The sequence below is a fragment of the Rhinoderma darwinii genome, chromosome 6 (assembly GCF_050947455.1).
Source record: "Rhinoderma darwinii isolate aRhiDar2 chromosome 6, aRhiDar2.hap1, whole genome shotgun sequence".
Taxonomy (NCBI): domain Eukaryota; kingdom Metazoa; phylum Chordata; class Amphibia; order Anura; family Rhinodermatidae; genus Rhinoderma; species Rhinoderma darwinii.
In genome coordinates, this window is record NC_134692.1 from 3,584,645 (window position 1) to 3,606,239 (window position 21,595).

Here is a 21,595-nt window from a genome sequence, read left to right on the forward strand (position 1 = left end):
TCTATTGAACATCCAGCTGATCCACGTGACTCCTGACCAGCAATAGAAAAAGACCGTCCTCTACATTCAGAGACCTCGCTGGTGATCCAGACAATAGAGAAGTGGCGGCCGTCTGTGTAGGGTCTGATGGGGCAGTTGTCCATGTGAACTATCCCCTCCCCCACTATTGTCCACCAGCAAGCTGAAAGTGTTACCCCTCCCCCGTCACTGGGCAACGTCACCCGGATCAATGAGTTCTCTCTCTCACCCCGAACAAAGGAGTTACAGAGAATATCCCATATAACTACGTACAACATATAACGAAACCGCACGCACAGAACGCGGCAGCGTAACGCCCGGCCACAACTATAAACTGCTCAGCGGAGATTATTAGCGCACGTTTGGTGTCATACAGGGGGGCCGCACGCCGCCATACACAGGGGCACATTCATAAATCCCAGGAGCCGACATCTCAGAACATCGGCGGCTGGAGCCGGACTGGTGTCGTCTACTGAGCTCTAAGACCTGGTCTGGTATCACTGGCACCTGCCCTGTAGTCCATAGTCCTGTGCCCACCACCTGCCGAGAGCTCAGGGCACAATCCTGATTTACACCCTACTGATAAGTGTTGTCTTTTCTATCCGGTCACCCTCATCCTGGGAAACCAGATCTCAACTCCCAACCGAAGGGCGAGAAAACAGCGCAGAAGGCGGCCCAAACCACACGGGTGACAAATGGCTGAACGATGGGCTGCAGCGGGTATAATAATGATACTCCAGCGTGCCGGGGCCAGCGTCGGGTGATACTCCGGCGTGCCGGGGCCAGCGTCGGGTGATACTCCGGCGTGCCGGGGTCAGCATCGGGTGATACTCCGGCGTGCCGGGGTCAGCATCGGGTGATACTCCGGCGTGCCGGGGTCAGCATCGGGTGATACTCCGGCGTGCCGGGGTCAGCATCGGGTGATACTCCGGCGTGCCGGGGTCAGCATCGGGTGATACTCGGGTGTATTGGGGTCAGCGTCGGGTGATACTCGGGTGTATTGGGGTCAGTGTCTGGTGATACTCGGGTGTATTGGGGTCAGTGTCGGGTGATACTCGGGTGTATTGGGGTCAGTGTCGGGTGATACTCGGGTGTATTGGGGTCAGCGTCGGGTGATACTCGGGTGTACCGGGGCCAGCGTCGGGTGATACTCGGGTGTACCGGGGCCAGTGTCGGGTGATACTCGGGTGTACCGGGGTCAGCGTCGGGTGATACTCGGGTGTTCGGGGCTCTCACCTCGGGTGTCCATCAGCCACATGAAGAAGAAGCAGGGCAGGAAGCCGATGGGTCCCCACAGGACGAGCAGAGCGATGTCCAGGCTGGAGAAGCCGTAGGCGGACCGGGCAGAGTTCTGGATGGGCCCCCAGCTGTTCCACACCAGCCCCTGCATGAAGCCGAGGAGGGAGAAGAGAAGCAGCACCAGCCAGCGCCGCCCGAACACCCGCGGAGACCGGGACCCTGCTAACAACGGCTGCCGCTCCTCCGGCCGGCTCCACTGCAGCCCCATGCCGGATTTGTACCGCGCCGCTCCCGCAGACAGCCCGCTAACACCCGGCGAGCCGACAAGCGGAAGTGCCAGTCACACGGTCAAAACATCCGGTCATGGGAGAAAGCTCCTCCCCTACATGACATCACTAGCCCCGCCCACAGACGCTATTAACCCCTTCTGCCCTGCGTGGTTCTCTGCAGGAAGCAGATGACAGTGTGTCCCCTCCCCCATCACAGACGTTATACATTATTTACTGTGGTTGTCACAGCTCCGCCCCTCTCATCACGTGGTACTGTAGTAATAATGAAACTTTTTTCCACCACTTCTTACCCACTGCTTTTCTATGGATAACTGCCCACAACCCATCATGGATCTAACATAGTTTGGGATGACTGTAACGGTATTTTTCCATAGAAATTATAATTGTGTTGGAAGTTACTGTCTGAGGGGCCGAGGTCACTGGCTGAGGTCTCTGTCTGAGTGGCCCTGGTCTCTGTCTGGGGGGTCGAGGTTACTGTCTGAGGGGCCCGGGTCTCTGTCTGAGGGGCGCGAGTCTCTGTCTGGGGGGCCTGGGTCTCTGAGGGGCCCGAGTCTGTGTCTAGGGGGTCTAGGTCTCTGTCTGAGGGGCCCGGGTCTCTCTGGGGGGTCTAGGTTACAGTCTGAGGGGCCCGGGTCTCTGTCTGAGGGGCCGAGGTCACTGTCTGAGGGGCCGAGGTTACAGTCTGAGGGGCTGAGGTCACTGTCTGAGGGGCCCGAGTATCTGTCTGAGGGGCCGAGGTCACTGTCTGAGGGGCCCGAGTATCTGTCTGAGGGGCCGAGGTCACTGTCTGAGGGGCCCGGGTCTCTGTCTGAGGGGCTGAGGTCACTGTACGAGGTGCCCGGGTCTCTGTCTGAGGGGCCCGGGTCACTGTCTGAGGGGCTGAGGTCACTGTACGAGGTGCCCGGGTCTCTGTCTGAGGGGCTGAGGTTACTGTCTGAGGGGCCCGGGTCTCTGAGGGGCCGAGGTTACTGTCACTTTTAGTGTCACACTTCATGGGTCTCATTTAACATACCTAGCAACCAATCACAGCGCAGCATGCAGCTCTCCAGAGCAGTATAAAGTATGTAGCTAGGCACTGACTGGTTGCTATGGGCAACAGTCCCAGTCTATGTTACATGATTAGTTATGGGGTGTCTGTGGCTGGTGGTAGTTATGGGGTGTCAGTTGTAGTTATGGGGTGTCTGTCTGCGGTAGTTATGGGGTGTCAGTTGTAGTTATGGGGGTGTCTGTGGTAGTTATGGGGTGTCTGTCTGCGGTAGTTATGGGGTGTCAGTGGTAGTTATGGGGGTGTCTGTGGTAGTTATGGGGTGTCTGTGGCTGGTGGTAGTTATGGGGGTGTCTGTGGTCGTTATGGGGTGTCTGCGGTAGTTGTGGGGTGTCTGCGGTAGTTATGGGGTGTCTGCGGTAGTTATGGGGTGTCTGGTAGTTATGGGGGTGTCTGTGGTAGTTATGGGGTGTCTGTGGCTGGTGGTAGTTATGGGGGTGTCTGTGGTCGTTATGGGGTGTCTGCGGTAGTTGTGGGGTGTCTGCGGTAGTTATGGGGTGTCTGGTAGTTATGGGGGTGTCTGGTAGTTATGGGGTGTCAGTGGTAGTTATGGGGGTGTCTTCTAGTTATGGGGTGTCTGGTAGTTATGGGGTGTCTGGTAGTTATGGGGGTGTCTGGTAGTTATGGGGTGTCAGTGGTAGTTATGGGGTGTCTGCGGTAGTTATAGGGGTGTCTGTGGTGGTTTCGGGGGTGTCTGTGTTCACATCTAACACAGAAACCCCACAATCTCCACCAGACACGGACACCGACATATGGGTTTCTGAGTGAGATCCATAGTAACAGTAATGTATCCGGGAACATGCCCGCCCCGGCATTGGCGACACATTAGACAGCCTCGCTGTGATGACGTGTTATTCCTGCGCCGGAGCCGCTGGGAGTCATGTGCGCAGCGCTGAGAACGGAGCCCGCAGTGATGGGAGCGGCAGGTACAGGGGCCACACAGCAGAGGAGCTACAAGTCCCAGCATGCACTACCATACACCGATCACACAGAGCTGTAGTTCTACAAAGTCATCATGTCGCCTCTGACCGTGCTGGTGTCTGCGGTGACAGTGTTTGGCCGCAGGGGGCGCTGTTTGGTTTGTGATTATTGCACAGAGACTCCCAGAGGACAGGAGACACTTCACTCCTGACACAAACTCCTGCTGACTTCACTTATAATGAAAAGCTCTGCAACTTTTTAATAGACTTTGAGTTTTACCATTTCCAAGATCTCTGCCTGCTGTCAGGGAATGGAAACATTTGTTTATATCCAGGCATTGTAACACAGCTGTGAGAAGTATTAGCTATACATGGGTCGTCAGGTTCCGAATGTAAAGAGCATTAACTGACAGCAAGCAGAGATATTGAAAACGGTAAAGAATTAAAGCACAGAGTCTTGTAGGCAGCTGCACAACTTTTCACATAAAAATGATAGTAGAGGTATTCCCACTTTATACATTTATGCCATATCCACAGGATCTGTTATTAATATCTAATAGGAGAGAGCCCCCCGCTGCGGAGACCCCTGCAGATCAGGGCAATAGCTTGGCTGTTAACGTGACTCCCACAGACTTCCATGAAGAGAGCTGTGCACAGCGCGGCCCCCTCTCCATTCAAAACTCCCTGGGATGCGGCCAGAATAACATAAATACAAGTGCAGATGTGAACAGAGCCTTAGCTAAACATCCTGGACTCCAGACTGATACAATGTATCAGTGCAGATAAAATGTAACAGATTTAGGTCTAGTACAGTCTCTAACTGCTTGTTTGCCCCTTATTTTTTTGAGTTGCGGCCCAAGCGTAGCAATTGTTTATAAAATCCAAAACATACCAAATGCGTGTTCGGAAGCAGAAGGTGTAACGGCCAGATCAGACTACACCGGGTGTGTATGTAGTCTGTTACCATGGAGATTCATAGCTCTGCATAAAAGCTGTAGACCCAAAACGGGAGGAGATTTTGAATGAAAAGTATTTGCAAATTTGCTTGTTTTTTTTTTTGATTGTAGATTCATTTGGACAATAAAATACAGGTTTTCGGAGGCGGACATACTCTATAAATTTGCGCTTTTTTCAGTGCTGGCAGTGACTCCCGTATTCGCCACATGTATAATAATTCACCCCCCATCACTCTCGCGGCTCGGACAGCAATGTACACACTATATATTATCGCAGCTGTACACAATTCCTGGTGATTGACGAGACAGCTGGAACGAGTGTTAATCAAATATGAGAGAAGAAGGGGGTTTTATTCCCTGCGAGTCATTAGCCGCGAGCGCGAGAACAGCCCCGTACAATGCAATAAGTTGTCACATTGAAATAATTTAATAGGCAATTCATAATAAGCAGCTGTTGCGTTACGACGCCGGAACGTCGTGTGAATTATTGCTGAGAATGGATAATGCTGAGTGACAAGTGAGAGGTGCGAGGAATCCTAAAAGTGTGCGCTGCAAGGAAGCATTAAAGGAGCACTCCGGGAACATGTTTATCTCGGCCCCTGTTTGGAAATTACACCCAGAAAGAGGTTGTGCGGGTGATCTTCCTACCGGGCGCTTTATTGTCAAACTATTCTGCTCCGGCCCGCTGACCCGAGCCGTGACTGTCCAAAACCTCCAGCGTCTGCTGTGTGGACCGGTAGTCACTATCACTATGCATTTCTATCAGATACTCAACCTCAGCTTCATAGTAATGCATAGTGACTCCGGACTATAATACAGGATAAGTAATGTAATGTATGTACACAGTGACTCCACCAGCAGAATAGTGAGTGCAGCTCTGGAGTATAATACAGGATGTAACTCAGGATCAGTACAGGATTAGTAATGTAATGTATGTACACAGTGACTCCACCAGCAGAGTAGTGAGTGCAGCTCTGGAGTATAATACAGGATGTAACTCAGGATCAGTACAGGATAAGTAATGTATGTACACAGTGACTCCATCAGCAGAATAGTGAGTGCAGCTCTGGAGTATAATACAGGATGTAACTCAGGATCAGTACAGGATAAGTAATGTATGTACACAGTGACTCCACCAGCAGAATAGTGAGTGCAGCTCTGGAGTATAATACAGGATATAACTCAGGATCAGTACAGTATAAGTAATGTAATGTATGTACACAGTGACTCCACCAGCAGAATAGTGAGTGCAGCTCTGGAGTATAATACAGGATATAACTCAGGATCAGTACAGGATAAGTAATGTATGTACCCAGTGACTCCACCAGCAGAATAGTGAGGGCAGCTCTGGAGTATAATACAGGATGTAACTCAGGATCAGTACAGGATAAGTAATGTATGTACACAGTGACTACTCCAGCAGAATAGTGAGGGCAGCTCTGGAGTATAATACAGGATGTAACTCAGGATCAGTACAGGATAAGTAATGTATGTACACAGTGACTACTCCAGCAGAATAGTGAGTGCAGCTCTGGAGTATAATACAGGATATAACTCAGGATCAGTACAGGATAAGTAATGTAATGTATGTACACAGTGACTCCACCAGCAGAATAGTGAGTGCAGCTCTGGAGTATATAATACAGGATGTAACTCAGGATCAGTACAGGATAAGTAATGTAATGTATGTACACAGTGACTCCACCAGCAGAATAGTGAGTGCAGCTCTGGAGTATAATACAGGATATAACTCAGGATCAGTACAGGATAAGTAATGTAATGTATGTACACAGTGACTACTCCAGCAGAATAGTGAGTGCAGCTCCGGAGTATAATACAGGATGTAATTCAGGATAAGTAATGTAATGTATGTACACAGTGACTCCACCAGCAGAATAGTGAGTGCAGCTCTGGAGTATAATACAGGATGTAACTCCGGATCAGTACAGGATAAGTAATGTAATGTCTGTACACAGTGACTCCACCAGCAGAATAGTGAGTGCAGCTCTGGAGTATAATACAGGATATAACTCAGGATCAGTACAGGATCAGTAATGTAATGTATGTACACAGTGACTCCACCAGCAGAATAGTGAGTGCAGCTCTGGAGTATAATACAGGATATAGCTCAGGATCAGTACAGGATAAGTAATGTAATGTATGTACACAGTGACTCCACCAGCAGAATAGTGAGTGCAGCTCTGGAGTATAATACAGGATATAGCTCAGGATCAGTACAGGATAAGTAATGTAATGTATGTACACAGTGACTCCACCAGCAGAATAGTGAGTGCAGCTCTGGAGTATAATACAGGATATAACTCAGGATCAGTACAGGATCAGTAATGTAATGTATGTACACAGTGACTCCACCAGCAGAATAGTGAGTGCAGCTCTGGAGTATAATACAGGATATAGCTCAGGATCAGTACAGGATAAGTAATGTAATGTATGTACACAGTGACTCCACCAGCAGAATAGTGAGTGCAGCTCTGGAGTATAATACAGGATATAACTCAGGATCAGTAATGTAATGTATGTACACAGTGACTCCACCAGCAGAATAGCGAGTGCAGCTCTGGAGTATAATACAGGATATAGCTCAGGATCAGTACACAGTGACTCTTGCGGTTTATGGAGATTATATTTATATGTATAATGGAGATCAGAGGTGGATATGGCCTGTACAACGTGCTGAAGAATTCAGTCACTGTTCTGCCATTGTGTATGTCCTTTCCCATTAACGATGCATTTTATAAAGTTTGTTGATCTGTCGGACGTTCCCCGTCTACTTTTACAGAGGACGGTATTCGCTGTCTTTATCCCACCTTCATAGTCATAGGTTAATGTCAGATTTCGGCTTTCTTATGTCTGCTCCTCTGGGCTGTGTAGATGTAGACGTTCCCAATGAGGAGGGGGGGGGGGGTTTATGATGTTGTCGCTGAGTCTCGGTCTCGTTCCCTCTAATGACGCCCGGGAGCCCATCGTAGGGGAAGAGCGTTTTATGGACCTGTCCCAGTTCAGTCTTTAGTTAATCAGCGGGTACTTTAGTGGGAAGTTTCCTCGTGTTCCATCGATCGTTGTTCTTCTGGTTACGGCGTCTGGAAGACAATAAAGGATTTATCACTTATTTATTGGTAAGAGCGCCAATCCAAAATCCGTTAACGTTAAAGTGTCTCTCGCTGTAAATCAGCCCCAGTGGTAATCGTATCGCCGTCATTATGCGCTGCCTCTGAGGGGACGATAAAATTGGGGTTTTTGTGTTTTCGGTTAAAGTTTCTTTTGTTCAGTGATTTTCCTGCTGGGAGTTTATAATTCCGAGGAGCAAATCACATTGACAGCGACGGAGACTCAAGTCCACAGGACGCTGCCGTTTTGGAGGCGCTGAAATGGCGCCAGCGGCGACTTCCAAGTATAATAAAGGGTTTATTCAGCAACAGACACGAAGTTTAATGATTACGAATACTTAGTATAAAATAGTGGGGCGGCGGCAGGGGGGCCGGGGCAGATGTGCCCTGATTGCTGGATGCCAGGGAGGGTGCCATGGGCATTTCGATACAGGGCCCCGGCAGCAATCTGTCTTTGCCCCGGTTGAAGGAAATCATTGGTTAATAATGAAGTGTTGAGGTCAAGACTCTAAATCTTCTTGTTACGATATATCGGTCTAGACGAGACTCCAGACTGATACATTTACTGATACATTGTAACAAATTCTCGACAGGAGGGAGATTCATGAATTTTCTAAACTGATACATTGTAACAGGCTCTCAGCTGTGAGAAGTATTAGGTCATGACTTGATTTCAGCCTCCGGATCTAAACAATATCTGACAATTCCCTGACAGCAAGCAGTGAAAATAAAACACAAACTTTGTTAGAATGTTGCCCTTTAGGACTCACGCACACGACCGTATTTTTCTTCCGTAATTACGGATGAAATTGCGGACCCATTAATTTCTATTGGCCACGGACACCTTTCTGTATATTTACAGATGTGTGTCCGGGCCGTAGAAATGATCCGAAAAATATAGAACACGTCCTATTCTTGCGGCATGAACTCGCCCAGAGAAGTCTATCGGCGCTTTCACAATTGCGAATGTCTACGGATGTGTAGCTGTCCGTAATTGTGGAAGCGTTGCTATGCGACAGCAGGGGATTCACCATGGAGACCTTTTCAAGGGGTCGGGACATGTTGGTGACATTTGTAGCCTCCCTTTTGTTTGCGGATCCGTATTTGCGGACAGCGTGCCAGATATGCGGATGACTTGCGGGCGACTACGGATCCGTATTTGCGGGGAGTAAAAACCCTTCCGATCGTGTGCATGAGAAAAATGTGTGTGATAATGTGAATCCCCAGCTGCGGACAGGTCTCACTTACATTCATTGTTCTTGTTCTGCAGATGCCGTCCCTAAACCGTTTACACCACAGGAGGCCCGAGACCTGATCCTCGGCGTCGCCCGTCCAGCCGTTTTTCTGAATATGACTGATGATTGGCCGGCATCTCGCTGGACCCTCACCCGTCTGTGTGACGTGTTACAGGAGCAGACGCTGAGATTCAGAATAGGAAGGAGGAAAATGGACACAGGTAACAAACAAGTAACTAGATGCAATTCTACTCCAGTTACATCCAGAGCTGCATTCACAATTCTGTTGGCTGTTACTTGCAACCTTTCATTACTTTATGACGAATAAACCGCTGCTAGCTAACCTGAGTTCTCATAATGCACTGTGATTTCGGTCGTTTTATTAAACTTTCTGCTGTACACACTACATCTTCCATAGTGCAGCGAAGCAGAAAAGCACTAATTCAACACCAGGCAGCAGGGAAATGTGAAAACCTACAGAGGAACTAACAGGAAACAGAAAGATAATTCTGAGCGCAGCTCTAGATGTGACTGGAGTATAAGACCTGACGTAACTCAGTGCGAGATCAATACAGCCAAACATCTTTAAAGTTTTGTGACATTATTTGTAGATTTACCCGGAAAATTTAGATTTAAAAGTAGTAAAAGCTGAAGACCGAAAACTGCAAGAGCCGCCGCTCCGCCTTCACCTGTACGGAAACGACGGCTGGGTCAGCATCAGGCAAAGCCGGGCACGCAGGGCGCGGGTCGGTCAATGCCAATGTAAATAAACATGCTGGTCTAGCCAGGGTCAGGCACACAGACGACCCGTAGTTTATCACCCAGGGGCCCATATACAGCTAGGGCCACACTGGTGGGAGCCCTGAGTCCTCGGCTCCTCAATAACCATATTAATTATACTAAAGTGCATAGAAATGTTACTACTGACCCCCCGTGATGTCATCACCTAAACATAGCGACTACTGGTCAGCACCCCCAAATCTGCAAACGCCCCTCACAGTGAACCCCCAATATGTTTAAAATGGAGCAGAATTAACCCATCACTGTCTATTAAAGGGCCTTTACTGAGGTTCCATAGACCAAATAAGACTCAACGGACCCTATAAATATCCCTTATAGACGATGGGTGGTCGATTCTGAGGTGACTCGGCGCCATTACCGGGCTTCTTGACCAGAATAACTAATCGCCGCTGACATTCTGTGACTCTGTGTAAGACTCTGCGGCACGGGCTGCGGGTGAATGAGGCTTCGGAGTCTTATCCGTTAGTATTAGAATACGGTAACTGCGCTTATAAAGGAGGAAAATGTCGCCTGTGCCGCGGGGGCTTCACTGCTAATGACCGCTTCTAGTACGGCAGATTAGAAGGTTTAAGTTGTTCCCTTTTCAGAGAACACATTGTAATGTTGTGGAATTGTAAAGGATTAGAGCGCCGCTCTCCAGCGCTCGCTGCGGAGCCGCCTTCACCCGAATACTCACAAATACAGAATGTCAGAGGCCATCACTTACTCCGGTCAAGGGCCTATTAATGGTTCAGATCCGTCCACCGATCGTCTGAGGCAGTGGTCTCCAAACTGTGGGACTCCACATGTCGCAAAACTACAACTCCCAGCATTCCCTGACACCTGCTGACTGAGGGTAGTACTGCAGCAGCTGGAGCGCAGCGGGCTGAGGGATATTTATAGGGTTCATCTGGTTTTCTCAGGAACGTCTTGTCCACACAGTCATTGTCGATCCGATCGATACGTTTCCGAGCGTTTGTTCTATAATTGACGCGATTAATGCGCAAAACTATCAACGGAATTTTCATTCAACTCCTCACTGACGACTCCATGTATCACCCTCTAAAGCAAGGGGCCCCGAACCTGCGGCTCCTCAGGAGTTTTATATGGCCCCTAAGCATAAACCTCACATCCTCATGAGCTCGGTGCTACTTGTGACCATAGATCCGGTACTCCGAGAATAAACGTATTTATACATCACTGAGCACGGACTGTATCTAACTGTATCTAATCCTATCATGTGTGATACTGTCTGCTGAGCTGTGTATCTAATCCTATCATGTGTGATACTGTCTGCTGAGCTGTGTATCTAATCCTATCATGTGTGATACTGTCTGCTGAGCCGTGTATCTAATCCTATCATGTGTGATACTGTCTGCTGAGCCGCGTATCTAATCCTATCCTGTGTGATACTGTCTGCTGAGCTGTGTATCTAATCCTATCATGTGTGATACTGTCTGCTGAGCTGTGTATCTAATCCTATCCTGTGTGATACTGTCTGCTGAGCTGTGTATCTAATCCTATCATGTGTGATACTGTCTGCTGAGCTGTGTATCTAATCCTATCATGTGTGATACTGTCTGCTGAGCTGTGTATCTAATCCTATCATGTGTGATACTGTCTGCTGAGCCGTGTATCTAATCCTATCATGTGTGATACTGTCTGCTGAGCTGTGTATCTAATCCTATCCTGTGTGATACTGTCTGCTGATCTGTGTATCTAATCCTATCATGTGTGATACTGTCTGCTGAGCCGTGTATCTAATCCTATCATGTGTGATACTGTCTGCTGAGCTGCGTATCTAATCCTATCATGTGTGATACTGTCTGCTGAGCTGTGTATCTAATCCTATCATGTGTGATACTGTCTGCTGAGCCACTGTATCTAATCCTATCATGTGTGATACTATCTGCTGAGCTCTGTATCTAATCCTATCATGTGTGATACTGTCTGCTGAGCTGTGTATCTAATCCTATCATGTGTGATACTATCTGCTGAGCTGTGTATCTAATCCTATCATGTGTGATACTGTGCTGAGCTGCTGTATCTAATCCTATCATGTGTGATACTGTCTGCTGAGCTGTGTATCTAATCCTATCATGTGTGATACTGTCTGCTGAGCTGTGTATCTAATCCTATCATGTGTGATACTGTCTGCTGAGCTGTGTATCTAATCCTATCATGTGTGGTACTGTCTACTGAACCTCTGTATCTAATCCTATCATGTGTGATACTGTCTGCTGAACCTTTGTATCTAATCCTATCATGTGTGATACTGTCTGCTGAGCTGCTGTATCTAATCCTATCATGTGTGATACTGTCTGCTGAGCTGTGTATCTAATCCTATCCTGTGTGATACTGTCTGCTGAGCTGCTGTATCTAATCCTATCATGTGTGATACTGTCTGCTGAGCCGTGTATCTAATCCTATCATGTGTGATACTGTCTGCTGAGCTGTGTATCTAATCCTATCCTGTGTGATACTGTCTGCTGATCTGTGTATCTAATCCTATCATGTGTGATACTGTCTGCTGAGCCGTGTATCTAATCCTATCATGTGTGATACTGTCTGCTGAGCTGTGTATCTAATCCTATCATGTGTGATACTATCTGCTGAGCTGTGTATCTAATCCTATCATGTGTGATACTGTTCCGAGCTGCTGTATCTAATCCTATCATGTGTGATACTATCTGCTGAGCTGTGTATCTAATCCTATCATGTGTGATACTGTCTGCTGAGCTGTGTATCTAATCCTATCATGTGTGGTACTGTCTACTGAACCTCTGTATCTAATCCTATCATGTGTGATACTGTCTGCTGAGCTGTGTATCTAATCCTATCATGTGTGATACTGTGCTGAGCTGCTGTATCTAATCCTATCATGTGTGATACTGTCTGCTGAGCTGTGTATCTAATCCTATCATGTGTGATACTGTCTGCTGAGCTGTGTATCTAATCCTATCATGTGTGATACTGTCTGCTGAGCTGTGTATCTAATCCTATCATGTGTGGTACTGTCTACTGAACCTCTGTATCTAATCCTATCATGTGTGATACTATCTGCTGAGCTGTGTATCTAATCCTATCATGTGTGATACTGTGCTGAGCTGTGTATCTAATCCTATCATGTGTGATACTGTCTGCTGAGCTGTGTATCTAATCCTATCATGTGTGATACTGTCTGCTGAGCTGTGTATCTAATCCCATCATGTGTGATACCGTCTGCTGAGCTGTGTATCTAATCCTATCCTGTGTGATACTGTCTGCTGAGCTGCTGTATCTAATCCTATCATGTGTGATACTGTCTGCTGAGCCGTGTATCTAATCCTATCATGTGTGATACTGTCTGCTGAGCTGTGTATCTAATCCTATCCTGTGTGATACTGTCTGCTGATCTGTGTATCTAATCCTATCATGTGTGATACTGTCTGCTGAGCCGTGTATCTAATCCTATCATGTGTGATACTGTCTGCTGAGCTGCGTATCTAATCCTATCATGTGTGATACTGTCTGCTGAGCTGTGTATCTAATCCTATCATGTGTGATACTGTCTGCTGAGCCGTGTATCTAATCCTATCATGTGTGATACTGTCTGCTGAGCTGTGTATCTAATCCTATCATGTGTGATACTATCTGCTGAGCTCTGTATCTAATCCTATCATGTGTGATACTGTCTGCTGAGCTGTGTATCTAATCCTATCATGTGTGATACTATCTGCTGAGCTGTGTATCTAATCCTATCATGTGTGATACTGTGCTGAGCTGCTGTATCTAATCCTATCATGTGTGATACTGTCTGCTGAGCTGCTGTATCTAATCCTATCATGTGTGATACTGTCTGCTGAGCTGTGTATCTAATCCTATCCTGTGTGATACTGTCTGCTGAGCTGCTGTATCTAATCCTATCATGTGTGATACTGTCTGCTGAGCTGTGTATCTAATCATATCATGTGTGATACGGTCTGCTGAGCTGTGTATCTAATCTTATAATGTGTGATACTGTCTGCTGAGCTGTGTATCCAATCTTATAATGTGTGATACAGTGTATCTAAGCTTATCACAGAAGCTCGCAGTCCATAGTGACCTGATGACGTGATTTCTCGGCCTTCTCTCCTCGTAGAGCCGCAGTTTGAGACTCAGTGTGACTACGTAGATGGGACCATAAGACAATTCCAGGAATGGATCAGTGGGAATTGTCAGGAAGAGTCCGGACCCTTCGGCCGCTTTGATAGCGCCGAGTCCTGGGCTTATGCAGATTACAAGTACCTGGCCCTTTTATTTAAGGACAAAGCTGAGATGCTGCAGGTAAGTTCTGTTATATACGCCATGTATATACTGACTGTGACCTTATACACCTCCCGTAATGTCTGTCGGGGGAGGGGGCACACGGATATTTCCTAATATCAGATGACGTTATTGATTTCCTATAAATATCTGATCATTACGGGGAAGTCGCTCTCCATTATAGTCGTACGAGATACGGAAACGCCAAGTGCCTGCGCCCGATGTATTATGCAGCCTGCGCCAATCTTTTAAATTTGGTGCAAATTGCTCCAAAATCCACGACGATCGTATTGATGAATGTGGGACAGATTATGGAAGTCAGTCCGTCCGCCGGGCGTCTGCGGATGGCGGGAATGAGCGGCTGAAGACGTCAGGCGGTTTTCTTAAATGAGCGGGTGACTCGGTGCTTGTTAAACATGAGCCCAGTGTCCCGCGATGTGCAGACGTCTTGTTCCGGTGATGTTCCTGCCGGCGGGAGGTGCGGCCCAGTCATCCGCGTCTCTGATACATTCCTGATTAATTGGGCCATTTGCGACGCGCTGGCGGTGGCGATTGCTCTGTTTATCTTCGGCGGCTGCACCGGTCGGGGTAATGATTCCATTATCCCACTCAATGAGCGCCGTCCTGCGTTTTAATGTTTCTTCTTTCATCCTGATTTTATTCTATCAGATTCAGCATGGTCCGTTAACCCCTGCAGTACTGGCAGGGAAGGGTAACATGGCCGCCGCCGCCGTCCTCTGTGCTCGGTTTCTGGATAACTTTGGCTCCGTGCATATGTTTTATCCGTCTCCAGCGGAGAATAAAAAGTCTGACAATTAGCCGGCAGGACAGATTAGCGCGTTCCAGGCTGTTGATTATGAGCGCGACCTTGATTAATGGACGGAAAGTCCTTCTTAATGCGCTCTTTTTTCCTTCCCCTCTTGTATAAAATTCTCGCGGCCGCAGATAAATGTCCTCCGTTGCGTTAGACTCTAATGGCAGGAAGCGTTTTACCTCATCGGAGATTCTGCCGTCAATGAATTCTGTCAGGAAATAACGACATTTTTCATTTTTTTAGAATAATTTGTTAGAAGACGACGAGCCAAGGACTGAGCGTTACTTCTATTCACTTCTTCTCAGCCGTTAAAGTAGAATAGCAACAAGGTCTGATGTTTCTCCAGAAACAGCGCCACCTCTGTCCATGGGCTATAGCTGGTATTGCAGCTCAACCCTATTTAAATGAATGGAACTGAACTGCAATCCCACACACAGCCTACGGACGGATGTGGCGCTGTTTCTGGACAAAACATCAGACCCTTTTTTTTTCTGGTTCTGGACAACTCCTTTAAGGCCTCGTTCACTGGGCAGATATTTCAACCCGATTCCTATGCGGATTCTGCACCAAAATTGTGTGAAATCGGCTTAAATTCCTCAACTCATTGATATCAATAGGAATCCGCGTCGTGTGCATTTTTTTTAACTACGTGAAAACTCCATTTAATAAAGCTGAGCAGTGCGCGGATACGAGGCCGACCAAACTGCGAATCCACAGCAGAAATCCAGGAGTCGCCCTCAGATTTCCGCTGCGGATTCTCAGTTAAATTCGCAACAAACTTTTCCGAGGAAAATGACGTCACGTTTATTGTACTACGGTTGATGTCACCCTGGGACTGTTATGAAAAGCTATTAAAAAGCACAAGACAAATGTGTTAAACGTTTTCCTTACAGCGCCGCACGTCATCCATAGGCTCCTATGTTTAAAACACGTAAACTGCGCGGTCTATGGTTTTTGTTGTGGGATGGAATAGCGTAGTTACTACTTGTTCCGTACCCCAAAACAAAGAAAATCTAGTGACGTATTCCAGCCCGACGGCGGCCAAGTGGATGCCGGGAGCGTTCCCCAAGTACGCACTAAACGTATGGAAAAAAACGGGGCGTACAATACGGCACAATGTGGAAACTTCATGGACTCAACAGGAGAGCTATGAAAACTGTCAGAAAACCTTGTTGCCCATAGTAGCCAATCACAGAACAGCTGGCATTTTTCCAAAGTGGTTTAAGAACTGGAAGCTGAGCTCTGATTGGTTGCAATGGGCCGTTCTTTATGTTAGTCCCAGTATTCCCGATAGGACAGTGACCACAGGATTATCGCCTGATTTTGGCATTTAAAGGGGCTTCTCTGTTACATAGTTAAATTCCAAATCATGGGAAATTTTAGGTCGCGCCCCATTCTGCCGGGGAACACCCTGAAAACGTCCAGAAATGGCCCCTTTTAATGGTAATTAACATAAACCTTGTTTGTGGTGCAGTTCTCAGGACTGTCCTATGAAAATCGGGACTATTAGCGATATTCTGTGAGCATGCTTTTATTTATTTTATTAAAAATCCTCCTCCCCACATTTATTCCCCCCTCATTTGCAGATGGCTGTATACAGCGCACGTTCTCGCTAAGCTCATAGTAAACGCGGACGTGACCCAGAAGTCCATGGGTTCCTGCGCCCGATCCCAGCGCTGCGCTATATAGCACCACTGCGAGGGGAGAGGCGGCGGCGACAGGCACTGTATTTTCATCACCAGTGGGCGAGATCGCGGCAGATTTTAAGAGGACAATTAAAGGGCCAGTCCAGTCTAATCCTAATATACTAGGATTACCAAGACTGGATACAATTGTAACAAACCCTCAGCTGTGATAAGTGTTCAGTCTGGATGTAGATAAGAATGTTTCCATTTACTAACAGCAAGCAGAGATATTAAAAATGGTGAGAAAATGAAACACAAACCCCTTTAGATTAAAAAGCCCCTGAATGCACCCCAAAACCAGCTGTTATTTTTTATATCTGGGCACAGGATCGATCCCCATCCTCTCATGACCCTGAGCCATGTGACCACCTGGAAGAACATGGAGGGTCCCACGGTAAGAGAGCGCGACGTCATCCCAAGGGCGATGGTCTTCTGTGCCGGTGAACTGCCGCCGTCTAGTCCTCCCGTTCCCTCCCGTTCCTGTCACTTTTCTCCTGTTTATAGAATGTGGCTGTCCCCTTCCGCTGTTTTCGGACGTGAGTGCGCGTTCGGCGGTGGCAGCTCCCGCGCGCTGACCCAGAACATGTCTAATCTCCGTCTTGTGCCGCCAGAGATCCCTTAATGTTGTTTGCAGTCCATTATGTTATTATCATCCATTCCAACATCTCGCTTTTTAATTAAAATAAGCAGAAGGACGTGATCAGGGAGAGATAGAGGCGGCTGCGGCGGCGACCGTGTCCGTTGTGTCGCTGAAACTGGATGCGGCAACAGATCTTCATGTGAAGGAAAGACACGACTACTGCAGCTCTGCTAAACACGGACATGATGCAATTCTCTCCAAAGATTCGAGGAAAATGCAGCCTGTGCAACGATCACAATTATCACAATAAGGCCTTATTCACATGAACGTGTAGGTTTTGTGTGCGCAAAAGGTCCGTGTGGCATCAGCATATGGTGCGTGGCTGGGTGATTTTCGCGCAGTCGCCATCACGATGACACTCTGGTTTTATGTTTACAAACAGAAAAGCACGAGGTGCTTTTCTGTTTTCATTCATTTATTTTACTACTGTTCCGCCTCTGCCTCCCATTGAAATCAATTGGGGGAGATTTCAGCCTTTTTTTGGCGTTGATTCTGACGCGGTTTCCGCATCAAAATCAGCGCAAAAAAACTCAGTGTGAACAGGTTACATTATATACAACCCCGGACCCCTGCAGATTATATTATATACAGCCCCGGACGCCTGCAGATTATATTATGTATAACCACAGACCCCCACAGGTTATATTATACACAGCCCCGGACCCCTGCAGATTATATTATGTATAACCACAGACCCCCACAGGTTATATTATACACAGGTCCTTCACAAGTTCATTTATTTCAGTAATTCATAAAGTGTCTCGTATATTCTATAGATTCATCACACAGAGGGGTCTATTTCCAGCTGTTTTTTCTGTTAAAGTTGATGATTATGGGAACAGTTACTGAAAACCCAAAATTTAGTGTCTCAGAAAATGAGAATATTATATAAGCCCAATATCAAAAATGATTTTTATATGGAAATGTCGTCCTACTGAGAAGTCTGTCCAGTCTCTGCCCTCAATACTTGGCCGGGGCTCCGACTCTGCATGAATTACTGCATCAATGCGGCGTGGCATGGAGGTGATCAGCCTGTGGCACTGCTGAGGGGTTATCAATGCGGCGTGGCATGGAGGTGATCAGCCTGTGGCACTGCTGAGGGGTTATCAATGCAGCGTGGCATGGAGGTGATCAGCCTGTGGCACTGCTGAGGTGGTATCAATGTGGCGTGGCATGGAGGCGATCAGCCTGTGGCACTGCTGAGGGGTTATCAATGCGGCGTGGCATGGAGGCGATCAGCCTGTGGCACTGCTGAGGTGTTATATCAATGCGGCGTGGCATGGAGGTGATCAGCCTGTGGCACTGCTGAGGTGTTATCAATGCGGCGTGGCATGGAGGCGATCAGCCTGTCTCACTGCTGAGATGTTATCAATGCGGCGTGGCATGGAGGCGATCAGCCTGTGGCACTGCTGAGGTGTTATCAATGCGGGGCGGCATGGAGGCGATCAGCCTGTGGCACTGCTGAGGTGTTATCAATGCGGCGTGGCATGGAGGTGATCAGCCTGTGGCACTACTGAGGTGTTATCAATGCTGCGTGGCATGGAGGTGATCAGCCTGTGTCACTGCTGAGGTGTTATCAATGCGGCGTGGCATGGAGGCGATCAGCCTGTGGCACTGCTGAGGTGGTATCAATGCGGCGTGGCATGGAGGTGATCAGCCTGTGGCACTGCTGAGGGGTTATGGAAGCTCCGGTTGCTTTGATATCGGCCTTCAGCTCGTCTGCATTGTTGGGTCTGGGGTCTCATCTTCCTCTTGACAATACCCTATAGATTCTTTATGGGGTTTAGGTTGGCGAGTTTGCTGGCCAATCAGGCGCAGTGATACTGAGGTTATTACACCAGGTGTTGGCACTTTTGGCAGTGTGGGCAGGTGCCGAGTCCTCCTGGAAAATGAAATCAGCGTCTCCATAAAGCTGTCAGCAGAGGGGAGCAGGAAGTGCTGGGAATGTCCTGCTAGACGCTGCGCTGACCCTGGACCTGATATAACACGGTGACCAGCAGATGACACGACCTCCAAACCATCACTGACTGTGGAAACTTCACACCGGAGCGCAGGACACTTGGATTGATGCCTCTCAACTCTTCCTCCAGACTCCGGGACCAGGATTTCCCAATGAAATGCAAAATTGACTTTCATCTGGACACCGAGCAGCAGACCCGTCATTGTAAAGACTTAGGAAACCTGTGCGGGTGTTTTGTGCTGATTCGCTGATTAGAGGGTCACACCGGGAGGCGACAATCTGCAAGTAACACCCAATATTCTTATTTTCTGAGACACAAAATTTGGGGTTTTCAGTAACTGTTCCCATAATCATCGACATTAAAAGCAAAAACCTGCTGATTATAGATCCCTCTGTGTGTAATGAACCTATAGAATATGAGAGAGACTTTTTGAATTGAATTACTGAAATAAATTAACTTTTCGATGATCTTCTAATTCATTGAGAAGGACGAGTACATCCTCGGACCCCAACAGGTTTTATTAAATATAACCCCGGACCCCCGCAGGTTGTAGAGGCATACACCGACCCCACAGCCTTTGTCCCGTCCCCCCCCCCGAAGAGCGTCTTCCTCTAAAATATAAGGATATAAAATATCTCTGTGAGGAGAAATCCGTAAGTCGTCCTCTTCTGTCCTGTTGTTAATAATTCTGCTCAGCTTAGTTTTATCCGTCACTGGGAAAGCTGGGTGAGAACAAATATGGCTGCCGTTACAGCCCCCTCAGAAGATGTCGCCCAGCTTTCCTACAATCCATCTTTTCCCGTGTCATTACTTTACACTCCATGAGATTCCTGCTGTTCTTCAGGACGACCGTAATGTCTGGTATTCTGGACAAATCTTCGAGCGATGGTCAACTGCGGTGTACGGAAAATTATACCCCATGAAAATCGGCACCTGCAGGACTGGGGGTGGGGTGTGCACCTCCTGCATCAAGTATTGGGGAATAGGGTTCTCTCTTTAACCCCCCTCCCCCATCCCGTCCAGGAACGAGCACAACTTCGTAGAACCTTAAATCTCTTGCGTTTCGCACACTTTCTGACGCTCTTCTACCATTCACCACCATATCGACCACTCCTTTCTGTTACCAATTCTCTAATTTCTTGGTATCACAGACTTGACCCTCTCCTTGATCTTCTCATACCTCGCCAACCGAACATTTAGTGTCTCCCACTCACACACCGTCTCCTTATCTCAGTCTCTCTGTCGGCGTCCCCCAAGGCGTGGGTGTTTATACTTTCTGTAGTGGAATATTGGGGGGTGGGGGTTACTTGGTGGATTTAATCTTTAATTGCCATTTTTATTATAATCTTCTATCATTTCCTCCTCCTCCTCTCTGTTGCTGCTGTAGGACGTGTCTTGGGCTGATTTCGGCTTCCCAGGAAGAGACGGCCGAGACAGCACTTTGTGGGTCGGAAGTCGAGGAGCGAACACCCCGTGTCACATTGATTCATACGGCTGCAACCTGGTGCTACAAGTGCAGGGCAGGTAACATGGAAACCGCTCAGATCAATGCCGCCGCTCAGACCCTGTGATCAGATGATGATGGGCCACACCACGGGGCCCTGCAGTTAAGGGGGCTCTTAAAGGGCTCGTCCAGTTTTATATAAATAAAAGTTAATCAGTTCTGCAACTTGCTAACATGCTTTGTGTTTCAATTCCTCACTATTTGACGATTTCTGCTTGTGGTCAGTGAATGGGAACATGTTGGTTTATATCCATACGTTTGTCTAGATTAGATACAATTGTAGCAAACCTTCAGCCGTGAGAAGTATTTGGTCAGGTCATGTTTTCAGCCTCTGGATGTACACAAAGATGTTTCCATTTATTGACAGTAAGCGGGGATCTTGAGCATTACCGGCATTCTCAGCCTTTATGTGTTACATAAAATGTGATTTTAGTAATAAGTGATTTTCAGACTATGGATTCTCCTTTCAGCTTTATTTATATAATACTGGATGAGCCTCATTTGCATAACTACAAAAATGGTCATAACTTGGCCAAAAATGCTCGTTTTTTTAAAATAAAAACGTTACTCTTATCTACATTGCAGCGCCGATCACAGGCAATAGCAGATAGGGGTTGCAAAATCTGGTGACAGAGCCTCTTTAAGTGCTGAAGCTGGCAGAGGCCAGAAGACTCTAGATTTTGACACTTAGCAGCTTCATTTGCTATCACCTTACATTTTATGATGTCATCGTGTGGTTGTGATGATGTCACTAGTTCTACACTTTGCCCCTGTTCCAGTCCCCAAGTGTCCAGCTGCTTATTTGGTCCTCACGTGTTTGTTTCATCCAGCGGATGATTCTGGTTCTAGAAGGGTTAAATTCCTGGCTCTCCAGCAGTGCCGCTATCAGTCCTGACATGGGGTCTAATGGTTGAATATTGAACATTACCGATCGCCTCTCCTGTCTCTGCGCTGCCCCGTCCGCTGTGCTAGCTCGAGGGGGTCAGGCCGCGCCGCACGCTTAGCCCTTTTATGATTATTTAATACACCATTTATTGATGCAAAAAAGCCTCGTACCCCGGACTGCGCGCTGCACAACAATTTACATGTGAATACT

At 47.6% G+C, this 21,595-nt stretch overlaps 2 protein-coding genes across 6 annotated transcripts in view; one reads left to right on the forward strand and one right to left on the reverse strand.

Annotated features, from left to right (window-relative positions):
* The window catches only part of SLC49A4 (solute carrier family 49 member 4), a 27,845-nt gene extending 26,209 nt beyond the window's left edge, over positions 1–1,636 (reverse strand). Inside the window, exon 1 of one of the 2 annotated variants that reach the window (XM_075829040.1) lies at positions 1,255–1,634. In XM_075829040.1, the coding sequence (XP_075685155.1) occupies positions 1,255–1,525 (271 nt within the window). In that variant the 5' untranslated portion in view covers positions 1,526–1,634. Of the gene's footprint in view, positions 1–1,254 lie in introns of both variants that reach the window. The other variant, XM_075829041.1, reaches the window with a different exon arrangement.
* HSPBAP1 (HSPB1 associated protein 1) overlaps positions 1,562–21,595 on the forward strand; it is a 39,291-nt gene continuing 19,257 nt past the window's right edge. For 2 of the 4 annotated variants that reach the window (XM_075829042.1, XM_075829045.1), the window contains exons 1-4: positions 1,562–1,796; positions 8,867–9,052; positions 13,732–13,916; positions 20,383–20,519. In XM_075829042.1, coding sequence (XP_075685157.1) covers positions 1,715–1,796; positions 8,867–9,052; positions 13,732–13,916; positions 20,383–20,519 — 590 coding nt within the window. In that variant the 5' untranslated portion in view covers positions 1,562–1,714. The other 2 variants (XM_075829044.1, XM_075829043.1) reach the window with 2 other exon arrangements.